Genomic DNA, 12,076 nt, shown 5'->3' with positions numbered 1-12,076 from the left:
AGTCTGCAAACGGCTACCATTACCGACATCCCTTGTAACAGTGGCGACGTCTTGGTAATCGCCGTGAGACGGGTCAACTGCACTGCTGACTGCTACAATGCACCTCACAAACTACAACGGCTCCCCTGTGCCCCTAAAATTATGCAATTTCCTAAGCATGTCTTGGCACACGTGAGGTGCGACAAGCATGAAAGATTGCTGCCCACAGGCCGAATGAAGTAGCACCTTAAACTGTGCATGCCCCGATTTCATTCATTCTGCCATTTAGTGCAATCAGAGCCCTGCATTTGCATGTATCACCACACGATAGCCAAACAAGGTCTGCGCATGGCATAGAATGCCAATCACCCCACTCTCAAGACTTGCTTAATCTCTGCTTATGTGTATATTACATTGTTTGGTTACCCCCCCCTCTCCCCACTTCAACTCACAGTAAATAGACAGCTAATGTGAACTGGTGCACTTAATCATGGTATGTGCACAGCTGGACAGCTTTTATAACAGGTGTAAGTGAGACTTTGGGCAATGCAAGCAAAAGCTATGCACTACCTTGAGTACTAGGGGCCTGCCCTTAGAATGGAGACGAGTGATCTTCTCTAGGCAAATTTCCCAAGTTTATTTTTGGCTGGTTGGGATGCAACTGCTCTAAAGCGTTGCGGGAGCTTTTTTAGGGACTAAATGCTTGCTAGCTGCAGTAATTACAGTGAACCACATATTCCACACAGCTGCCTGCTACACAAGAGTGCATTGAGAGGTGCGTATCTCTAATGCTGGCTATGAGTAAAGATGTGGAATTAAGAGTGTAGTGCTGAGTCAGCTGAAGACCAGGTCCTGACACAAGCTACAAAAAGGACATGGCACTTACGACTGAGACTGCTCGTCAACTCTTGTGTGGTGCTCCAGCGAGAAACTATGCTGAAACTGCTCCTGCAAGAGATGGGGCGCAAATGCATCTGTCCACGTTTGCAAAGTGGCAGGTCAAATCAGTTCTGTGACAAATAGTACAGTTGAAACTTGACTTAATGAAGTGATGACCATGCTCAAATTATTTCGTTAAATCGGGAAGTTCGGAAAATCGACTAAGGCCCCATTTTTGGTTCTTCAAAATCTAAAAATGTGACGTTGTGGCACTAAAACGGTACTGCGGCATTGCATTTGGCGCTAACCCATGCTTGCACGTGTAAAAATCCGTTAGGGAGGCCAAGCTACCGCTGCCCCTAGCACTATCTGGTACGTAAGAACGCTAATGACTGTCGAGTCTGTTGTTCCGCGCATGGGCGTGGTGTGCAGCCTCGTCAAAATAAAGCCAGGGCCGTGACTATGCTGCCTATATGTTTTAACCGTTAGAGTGCATGCTCGAAGAAAAGCCCACTTGCATCAAAATGAGAAAGAAATCACAGCTTTATTTATGCATTTATTTCTGGAAAAGCTTTGTTAAATTGGGTTCAATGCAAGCTAGTTTCGTTAATTCAGGTTGATGACAACGGTGAATCTTATGGGTATTTACTGTGGAATGGAAATTTCAATGTTAGTTCGAGTATATACACTTTGAAAGTATATTGCAAGCCAGACTTCTTGGCTCTTAAAACGCATCTGGCATTGACAATCAAAACTTCAAGCAGACTTGGTTCACAGATTCTCTATCATTTTTTATTTAATACCTGATTATGCGCTATTATCGTAATCATATTTTTCAGTCACGTGTATGCTGTCTTTCAAGTGAATGCTCTCCAATTACCCGTTCTTGTTGAATCATGAGTTGAGGGTGTCTCAAGCTGCAGCTTTTACCTCTTATTAGAAACAACCAAAAAGAAAATATATATACAATGGTAGCACAGCTCAGCTTTGCAAGACCTCAATGTAGTAATATTTGTGTTGAACTCACACAGAATCAAGCCTTCAATAGTAACACAATCTGTCTCAAAGTGTGCTCTGCACAGGCCTTTTCCACAAACATTATTGCAAGACTTGCAGTGATAGACAGTCAAATGAATCCAACGAAAATCTTGTTTGAATTGTGTCTAACTTATGTTCAGTATTTCAAATACTGAACACAAGTCGAATAGCAACATGTAACAGCAAGCAATTTTTACTTTGGCCAGCAAATTTTTCTTTTTTCTGGTCAAGACTTCTTACCTACTGCTGATACTGGTCTGGCTAGGACTCCACAGAGCATTACTTTGCTCATTTTTGCTAATCATTCACCTACTGGAATATCAATTGAGGGCTGTTGCTCTCCACAGCTGTTGCAAAGCTGATTAAGTGATACGAAATGTTTGTAGCTTTCCGAAGCTCTAGCAAGATTGATCACATTGAGCGTGAAAGTCGCACTATCAGCATGTTACCGATTAATATATTAAGCAGTGAACTGCACGTTTCCCATGTGAATCCTGCCGACAGTTTTTCCAAGTAGCGTTACGATTTCCCGAGACACTTTGCGTCGTCATCATAACACAGCGCCTATCACGTGAATTTTATGAGAAACTTTCAGGAGGAACACAAACCACAGGGCCGTGTGCGCACAGATTCGTTATTTAGCGGAAGCTTTCTCCGTGTTGACCTTGCGCCAGAACCGACCGGCGGCAACATGGTAAATTTTAAGCGTTGCTGCACACGCTCGCAGGTGAAACCTGCAGGTTGCTGCGGCATTTGAAACAGATTGCTTAAATGCCGGTCTCTATGCCAGGTGACGCGCGACTTGCCCTAAGCGATCAGTGCACAACGAGACCGATTTTGACACGTCGCTGTGCTCACCTGCTTGTTCTTGAAAGTCCCGATACCGCAAGCCGAGCATCCTTGGGCCCTACCCACGGCATCCATCACGCGAGGGCATCACTTGGCACGTGTGAAGGCACAGCACTTTCGTCGACGACGACTGCAGTGCGCGGGCTCGCCACAACGAACGCGAGGCGTGATGCCGCGATGCAACGACGTTGACTCTGTCGTCTCCTACTTGTTTAAAACCAATCATTGCACGGGGGCCGACTCACAAATGTCGGCGATGTCGCCCGAAATCGTAGCCTACTGCCGATGGATACAAGCACGTGTTTTCCACACACCACCACGACTGTTTTGTGCGAGCTCGTGCTTCTTGTTATGCGGCCGCCAGCACTGCCTCGAGGGCACAGAAATTACGCAAAATGGAACGGCTCGACGCAACGGCAACGGGCAGCATTGTCACCCATCGCTCGCAACGCTTGTCTCATGTTTAAAGCTCGATACCATGTCATGTCCTCGACGTTTTAAGAGCCGTGCACGCTCAAAAATCACGCCAACGCTAGCGACATGCCGCCAGCACGCGCCAGGACTCAATACTCTTGAACCAGCTCTTCTCTACGTAAACATTGCGCGTTGCCATTTCATTTTTTAGTTGCATATCACTAAAACTATTTGACAGGTGTTTTATTGCGACTTCTACGCTTTCATTTACTCTGCCAACTTGCTTAAGAGCACGGTACCTATGAGTACGTTTAGACGGCTGCGTGTGAGGCTTTGTGTTACGTCACAGCCGCAGGAGGAAAACGCCACATCCGTTCGCCGGCTTCCGGTGTTTTGCGGGCGAACAGGCGAGATTTTTGATAGGCGCCCGTAAACGCCTGCGTGAGAGCTGCGTGCTTCGGGGCGTCGTAGAGTGCGCCGTGCTTGGCTGTGTGTGTGTGGTGTCGTCGGCCAAGCCTCCCAGCGACCGCACCGTTTCGTCGACGCCAGCCGAGACTTCGAGAACAACACAAGCAGCTCCCTGCGGGTGTTGTGCGCGCGTTTCTTGTCGCGTGGACCGTGGGAGTGTCACCTTCGACGGTAATCATCCTCACGGTGAGTAGAGCGTGCGTGCAGTGTGTGTAATTCGCGCTCCGTGCTGGCCACCGGCGTCTGGCGGAGAAGCGCGCCCGCGCCCGCCGCATTGGCGTCAGCGCTTGAATCGCAACCGCCGCTACTCCGCGGCTTCGCTCTCTCGTGCTGCCGTACGCGTTCTGTGCGCCTACCCGAGCCGGTGGGTGTGATTGCGGCGAGCATTTTCGCCGATTAAGCCTAATTAAAGCCGCAACCAGCGCGGATGTGACGTGAAAGTGATAGCCGGTCCTTCTGTTGCCGTCTCCGTACACTCCCCCTTGCCGACGACGGCGCGGGGGGTTCACTGCGGCCCTTTAAAAGGCGCTGTACACTATGACGCGTGGACGCGTTTCGTGTGCCAAGTTAAAAACGATTGCGCCTCTGACGGTTTCCCACTTCCTCTCGCTTTTGCTCCCTGTCACGTTCTCCAGATCAATGAAAACCATTACGGCGCGAGACGCATTCGTTCTTCGAGGCGCGCGTGTGTCGTATCAGGAAGGTACTGCTGCTCGATTACACCCCCCCCCCCCTCCCCACCTCTTTTCGTGATTATCGTCTGTCGAGTTCTCGTGAACGTTCCCGAGCCAGCAGGTATGTTTTGCCCAGCGCAGATCAAATAAACTTGCCGAACTTTGTGAGTACGTCTATATAGGCCGTACCCCTTGGTCGCTGACCAGGTTTTTTTTATCTAAAAGACTTACTGGTCAAGCTTTCGGTATCGTCTGGACATTCGATCATGTTCACTACATTCTGAAAGGCCGGTCACCGTTTTGTAAGCAGTGCGTGTATCCTTTTGATTACATTATCGGCCCTGTCGTCGACCTATATCTACTAGTTATTCCGGTCCTGCGTGCCGCTGTGTTTCTTTTGAGTGGCGACCAGAGGTACATGCAGAACGCCTCGAATAATTCGTTTCAGGCTAGCAACGGTGTCGAGGCGATTCGCTCGCTCATCTGCACTTCACGGACGCCGCCCCCGAGCCGTTCACACCCGTCATTCACATTTCTTTCCGCGCGATCCGCCGTGGCAGTCGCGAAACGATCGGGTGCGGCTTCGTCGAGCACACTCATATACGTCGAACTGAATGATTCATATCGACACATGCACGTGTAATGTCGATGGTTTCGACTCGGACGGGAATGTTTCGCATACTTCTTGCATCTGCATAATCCGCCGTGGTTTTGGTGGTGTGGTGTTTGGCTGCTGAGCACGAGGTCGCGGGTTCGAATCCCAGCCATGGCGGCCGCATTTCGATGGAGGCGAGATGCGAAAACGCGCGTGTACTTAGATTTAGGTGCGCGTTAACCCCAGGTGGTTGAAATTTCCGGAGCCCTCCACTACGGCGTGCCTCATAATCAATGTGGTTTTGGCTCGTCAAACCTCATAATTTGGTGCATCTGCATATAGCCATAGATAATTGTAGTGAGATGTTCTGTTGTTAAGTTGAAGTAAAATAATATTCAGGCATCGACGATGAATTCGTGGTGGCCAAAGCGAATGAATGCGCGGTTCAGTACTTCGCGCGCGCGCGGTCGAGGTCGTCTGCAAGGGGTAGACGCTGTCCACGAAGGAAGGTCTGGAGTTAATGGATAGGATGACCTTCTCTGTAGCCTGGGCTGCGGTCGTGTGAGCCGTGCTACGTGAGTCGCTGTGGTAGCCTCGAATGCGAGGTCGTTTTGATGTTGCAGACCAAGCGCATTGTTATAAAGCGTTGGAATTCCTAGTTGTCGATCACTTCTCTCTCTCTCCCTGCGCCGATATTTGATTGACACGCAATCCCATGTTTCACGAGCTTGGGAGTGATCAGTTCTGCTGCAAACGGCAGTTGCGCTTTACGAACAACACCTTTTTCTTTTCCCCGTTCATTCACACACCACAGGGCGGCGAGTGCGTGAAACATGCTATGTCACTTTTTCTGTTGTCCCGGGTCATTTGGCATCACAGATGTACACCTTGTGGTGTAGGACTGGCAGAACAGATTAAGATGACTGTAAACGAGACGAACCGCTAACAGCAGAGCAGATGAAACGGGAATCGAACCGCTTCTCCGTCCTTTTCTGTCCCACGTTCGCACCCGTTCCCTCGGAAACTGTCCCACAGTGCGCAGGTCCGGCTAGCTCGTCTGCGTACCCTTTCTCGTCTGCACCGCATGTTGACAAGCGAATTTGACAGCGACAGACGTAGTACGTACGCCGCGCTTGTGTCGGCCACTACGAATGGCGCGCGCAGGAATCGTCTGCGCGGTACTGTCAAGGTCCGTGCGTTGAGTCACAGCGGGGGCAGGCGTCACACGCCGCAACTATCGCCAGTCGTTCCATCTCTTCGACGCCTCGTTACGTCGGAAGGATGTTGTTCGAGGGGAAAACGCAAGCGCCGAGAATACGCACGCCTCTGCCGATTGCCTCGAGAGTTCCTTTGTTCGAGCCGCTTTCGGCGCGTGACGCCTTCGTATACGCGCCGTGTATTGTTGCCAAGGTCGTCGGCACACCTTTTCGTGTAAGAAATAGAAATGAGAACAAAAACAAATTCCCCCCCCCCCTCCGGCCGAGTTTTGTTATGACCGGCTCCGGTAGAGCGTTCGTTCAATCCTTGCGTGAAGAGCTGATCGTCTGCGCTGCTTGGCTCGTTTTGTTGTTGAGCGCCGTAACGCCGGCAAAGCACCTGAATGGTGGTGCACGTATTCAAGTAGGGTACAAAGGGGAACCAGTTGGTGAGCGGCCAACATGGAGAGAGAGAGAGAGAAAAAAAATCCGTGTTTTGTTGTCCCGTGCATAAAAATGGGCACTACAAAAGCGACACCGAGTAACCTTTATAGACCGGCAGTCTCCTTTTAAAAGCACATTTTTATTAATTTGGCAAAAAGAGAGAGAGAGAACAGAAATTAAGCTGACTCAACAACTCTGCGGAGAGTTGCCATCTACGGAATGCGAATCATGCTTAGTGTGGTGCAGAATGGTCATTGTGAGTCACACAAGTGTTCTGCAGCGAACGGTTATGTTCTTGCGACGTGTGTATCCTATGGGTCTGTGATATATATGCACGTACGAGAACCGAGGGGCCAGGTTTTTGTTAATCACAACGATAAAGCAGCCAACAGTTAATGAAGCAAAGGAAAGCGCGTAGGGTACGTTTATCGTATCTTTAATTAAGGTGTGGGAAGTTATGAATTAAAGGGAAACGAAACTGGGCGAGAGAAAACAACTTGCCGCCGGTTGCACTGTGTACGTGCACTTTTGGAAACAGCAGGCGCCCAGGGCGGATCGAGTGCAGCGTCGGTGTAACGTGAATAGAGTGGGACTGGCACGTGGCCCTCGTGGCCGGTATTTGCAAGTGCGACCTCAAAATCTAGGGCAAGGGTGTCCGGCGTTTGAAGCGAGGCAGTGTCTCGCGAGGCGCATTGATGTCATGACTAATTACGCAGCTCTGCGTACTTCCTTTCGGGGGGCACAAAGCTTTTTATTCAATTGCCATGTACGATGACAATACAAACCGCGTTTTCGTCCTTTTTTCTGGCTGCGCCGCGGAAGAGGCCGTATACACGCCAAAAACTGAGTTAACTCGGCCAACAATGCTTCTCATTAAAGAAAGGCTGATTACGTGTGGAGAAAATGATTGGAAACCTTCTTTGAACTTGGCCCGACGCGCCTCTGTGACGTCATTGATTTCAAAGTAGTTTCTAGAGTGAACTTGTCGCCGGCTTAGTTGATACAGGTTCATCTTTGTACAAGTGGCGTAAAACAAGACATAAGAGTAGACGACTGGACCGGGTCGTCTACTCAACCCTTTAATGACGTAACATGTGAATACCCTAAAAAAATGTTCATTTTCTGTCTAAACGTGCAAAACACACGAAGAATAAGCATAATCAACTTCAAGAAAAAAGTACTTTGCAGTAACCTTTTGAGTAACAGGCAGCCAATCACCAGGCAGGAAACCGGAACTGGGCTTCGCCCCTATTCACTTATGGCTTCGTTTGGAATTTGTACAGACAGCTCTCGTCATATGTGAGCCATGGGTGTGTACAGGTCATTTGCTTTACGTCACGTGTGGGATACCAATGCAGCCGGAGATCTTGCATCGGTCTGTCTCCTCTGACCGGTCTGTCTCCTCTTTCAAAACAAAAACGAGTCGCATGCCCAACTTCCACTTCCTCGCCCTGTGTTCTTAGGCTTAACCAACAGATTACATTTGCTGCCTTTCACTCAGTCTGGGTCGAAGACATTTAGCCAGGAACTTCATACACAATAGCAAAACTCGGTAAAAAAAAAAAAAAATTAGGGTATGTTACCAGTATCAACACTTGTCACTAAGTCTCATTTGTAGAGCAGGGCAAATATTAAATTCTTCGAATCGAATACGAATGAATAGTAAGTATGGAATATCGAATCAAATAGACAAACGCACACATTAAATAATAATTATGGGGCTTTACGTGCCAAAACCACTTTCTGATTATGAGGCACGCCGTAGTGGAGGACTCCGCAAATTTTTACCACCTGGGGTTCTTTAACGTGCACCTGAATCTAAGTACACGGGTGTTTTCGCATTTCGCCCCCATCGAAATGCGGCCGCCGCGGCCGGGATTCGATCCCGCGACCTCGTGACAAACGCACACATATTTACAGCAAGAATACATTTTGGTATTGTAGCGCACCATGGCTGTACAGGCTAGCGAAAAAAAAAAAGCGTTAGCTATCAGAGATGAAGAATGAACTTTAAACAGGAGGTAACTAAATGTCATTAAAATAGCCAGAAAATACGCGAGAACGACATCCTGCTGGCGACGCCGCCTGCAAGTTCGCGCACCGTGCAGCTCTCACCATGACGTCACGGATTTTTTTTACGGCGCCATCCTCTGGCCTAGAATTTACTTGTCGGTGAAGATTGACTGCGTCGTATACTAAAAGAGAGAGAGAAAAAAACATGAATAGAGCAAGTTTCGAGAACTAAGCCAGAAGGGCTCGAAAATGCGAGAAAGTACTTTTGAAATCTGTGACGTCACAGTGACGCAGTTGTGCTGGAGTTCCGGCGCGAAATTTAACTAGCTTTAATTAAACTTTGCCTTCTCTCTGAATATCAAACTCCAGCCGCTAATTGTCGAAAAAATAGTTTTAACGTCTAAACCGATTTAGTTTAGTTTAAACTGATTTATCAGTCTAAACTATTGGCACCACAAAGTTTTCTTTTGATTTAGGGGTTCTGTTAGTGGGTCTGTGAGCTTCGATTTGAGCATTATCAGTTGTCCGCAGCGCAGAGGTCGTTTCTTGGTTGTGATCGGCCGTGTGGATCCAGGACCTTAGAAGATGTAGGCAAACTATGAACTTTAGACCGCTATTGAGCTGGATCGGGATATAATTTTTCGATCGCGATTGGCTCTTTTGCGCAAGCTGCGGTAGTGATCCAATTACGATAGGGGATCGAAAGTGCCCCGCGGCCCGTTTGGCCTGCATATTAGACGGTGAAACAAAAAAAAAAAAGCATTACTTTTTAATTATGCTGAAAGGCCGCACATTCCAAGCCAATGGGGCGATGGCTTACGCAACCATAAGCTAATCTGGCTGTTTAAGCTCTTGCGCTGGCTCCATGCAGGAATAAAAGAAAGGGGAGAGGGGGTTTAAGGCTAATGTAAATCGTGAATATTTATCGCATCTCGTACGCAAGGCTAATTGTCGGCTTTAGTGGAGGTTCCCGAGAAGATTCGAAATTATGAAAGTGCCATAGCTTTTTTCGTAGCGTCGCATGCGATGAGACGTATGTTCGACGGAAGCCTGTCTGACAACGAGTAACAAACGTAATCGAAACGAAACGTGCTCCCGCCTGAATGCAATGAAGCGAAGCAGAATTTGGGCGCTGTGTTCCCCTGTTCACAATGTCGACGAAAAGACACGCGAGTTCACTACCAAGAGAGATGGCGGATGTGAACGCGCGTAAATGTGGTGCAGGCCGCCTCGTGACTGATTTGTCGTAGGGTGTAGCTTGAATGTGAAGCGACCCTCAGCGACAAACGCTTCCGAGGGCTTTTTTTTTTGTTCTTCAGTTTACTGATGCAGACTGTCAGTCGACTGAATGTCCTCCCGTCTTTTTCTTTATGCTAGGATAGCGTATTGAAGACTCGCGTGATCTTTCGGGACGTCGTTTTGCTGTTGCTTCACGCGTCGTTTAATATTCCCAGACTATATAGCCTGGGTTACTTTATTTTAATTTGCCGGTGGCATGCTTTATTTTGCTCAAGCGGTGACATGGACTATATGCGCGCTTATGAAACTGATCAGCGCGTACATCGGACCGTCTCAGTGTTTAAAAATGCAGCGCTAATTAGACACCACAGCAAAAAAAAAAAAAAAAAGAGAGAGCATGTTTCCCGTGGTACGTTTTGCGGCCATGAAGCGTTGATAGCTCTTGTAGTGGTGCACACTCTATACCCTTCGGGAATGTCCGTGTAGCTATAATGAGGACTTCGACAAAGCGTGGAATTGAATGGGGCGACGGCTGTCTTTTATGTCGTCTAATTGCTCCAAGTGCTTCGCTGGCGAAAGAAATGTGCGACAGTCTAAAATGGAGCAACGGTTACTTTTCACTTCGGTTGCCTGGCTCCAGTGGACACGTGGCCTTGTGCTGCGCAACACGATGTCGCGGGTGCGACTGCCGCCCGCGCCGGGCACATTCCAATGAGGACGAAATACATAAATAATAATAATAAAATAAAATACAAATGCTCGTATATTTAGAGTTATGTGCACGTTAAAGAACCCCAGGTAGTCGCAATTAATCCGCAGACTTCCAACTGTGGCGTCCCTCGGTTGCAATGTTTGTTCTAGCCTTCGAACTCAATCAATCAATCAATCAATCAATCAATTGGGTGAAGGGGGCAGTCAGCCCGTGATAACTTGTACAGCGTAGCTATACATTAAGGCGAAACCATCTCGTTAGAACTCGGTGCTTTTCCTTCGATGCTTTATGTTAAAACGAGTGGCCGGCATGCGAAGCCTTGTACAAAAGGTGTCTAGTAACGAAACCGGCTTGAAAGCGTTTGTTGCATGAATTTAGGCTGCCCAGCGAGCATTTCAGTACTAATGAGATGGTTCTCCTGGAAGCGGACAATAATAAGGCTGTTGTGCGTATTTTACTGGAGCGCACACAAATGTACTCGGTTTTCTTTCTTTTTTTTTTTTTTTTTATAGCGGTAGCTGTTACGGGTTGTTCTGGCTCGTGGGGTGCCCGACATTGCGTCGTAAAAGTATCATGTCGTCATGGCACGCACGATAACCTTCAAATACTCGGGAAAAAAGGAATAGGAAGCCATCAGACGGTATTTTCGTTGGTTTTTGTTTTTATCGAACGGTATGATTGCTAAATATGAGGGTCATTGTATTTCGCACATGCGCGATGCAAAATATGAAGGTTTAAGTTAACGGTAATATCCGTATTAACACACGCCGATGGAAATGGAAGAAAATACAACTTTGTCCGGAGGCGGGAGCGAAACCTACAATTGAGCTACGGCGGTGGCTGTCACTCCGTCCACTTACCTTGACAATCTTTTTGTTTTTCGTACACTCAGCTGTATTACATAGCCTGGGCGTTTAACACCCGTTCAACCGCGCGTGTCACATACATGGGGTAGGCAGCTGTCCAAATAAGCGCTTTTGCGTTAGAGGCATCAAGACTGCCCAAGTCGGCAACAAATCTTGAGGCATAGATTGAGGGAAACGTCCTGTGAGTTGGTGTTCGACGTATGTCGTCGTCATGGTTGTCGGTATACAGTTGATGCTAGTTTCAGTGACTGTTGTGGTGGCGCCCTTTTAGGTGACGTAGCGATGACGTCACAGGTGTTACTTGTATAGTGTATCTACATGCGCGCAAGCGTTTCTCTAGAACAGGCGAGAGGGTCATTTCTTTCCGAGCTTTCGGAGTGCGAACGCGTCGATCTGTCGAGCGGGCTGAGGAAAGTTGATGACGCATTGAAGACGCCATCGCTGCACTTGACATTAAAGGGACGCTAAATGGCAACGATAAATCAATTTAGATATGTTCAAAGTGCTCTTTCAATTTTTTTATGCCGACAAGAAAGAAGCTATTAGCCGAGAAATTTGAAGGCTACACTCATTTTCTGGAATCGCGCGCCGAAACCGGAGAGTCGACATGTCCCGGTAATATCGGGATATACTTATAGCATATTGAGTGTCCTCAACGCATAATCAAACTTGCTATAACTTGTGTTTATAGTTTCTCTTTAAATATAGTT

General features: G+C 47.9%; 2 protein-coding genes across 10 annotated transcripts in view; one reads left to right on the top strand and one right to left on the bottom strand.

The window, feature by feature from the left end:
- LOC142587742 (uncharacterized) overlaps positions 1 to 3,345 on the bottom strand; it is an 80,817-nt gene extending 77,472 nt beyond the window's left edge. For 4 of the 7 annotated variants that reach the window (XM_075698951.1, XM_075698950.1, XM_075698952.1 and 1 more), the window contains exons 1-2: positions 2,755 to 3,345; positions 866 to 927 (exon numbers count right to left, since the gene is read on the bottom strand). In XM_075698951.1, the coding sequence (XP_075555066.1) occupies positions 866 to 927; positions 2,755 to 2,816 (124 nt within the window). In that variant the 5' untranslated portion in view covers positions 2,817 to 3,345. The remainder of the gene's footprint in view (positions 1 to 865; positions 928 to 2,754) is intronic. The other 3 variants (XM_075698954.1, XM_075698953.1, XM_075698956.1) reach the window with 2 other exon arrangements.
- Positions 3,346 to 3,538: 193 nt separating this feature from the next.
- Snap25 (Synaptosomal-associated protein 25kDa) overlaps positions 3,539 to 12,076 on the top strand; it is a 328,534-nt gene continuing 319,996 nt past the window's right edge. For 2 of the 3 annotated variants that reach the window (XM_075698967.1, XM_075698968.1), the window contains exon 1: positions 3,539 to 3,813. The gene's annotated coding sequence lies outside the window, so the exon portion shown is untranslated. The remainder of the gene's footprint in view (positions 3,814 to 12,076) is intronic. The other variant, XM_075698966.1, reaches the window with a different exon arrangement.

The sequence above is a fragment of the Dermacentor variabilis genome, chromosome 7 (assembly GCF_050947875.1).
Source record: "Dermacentor variabilis isolate Ectoservices chromosome 7, ASM5094787v1, whole genome shotgun sequence".
Classification (NCBI taxonomy): Eukaryota; Metazoa; Arthropoda; class Arachnida; order Ixodida; family Ixodidae; genus Dermacentor; species Dermacentor variabilis.
This window is presented reverse-complemented; position numbering and strand designations above follow the sequence as displayed.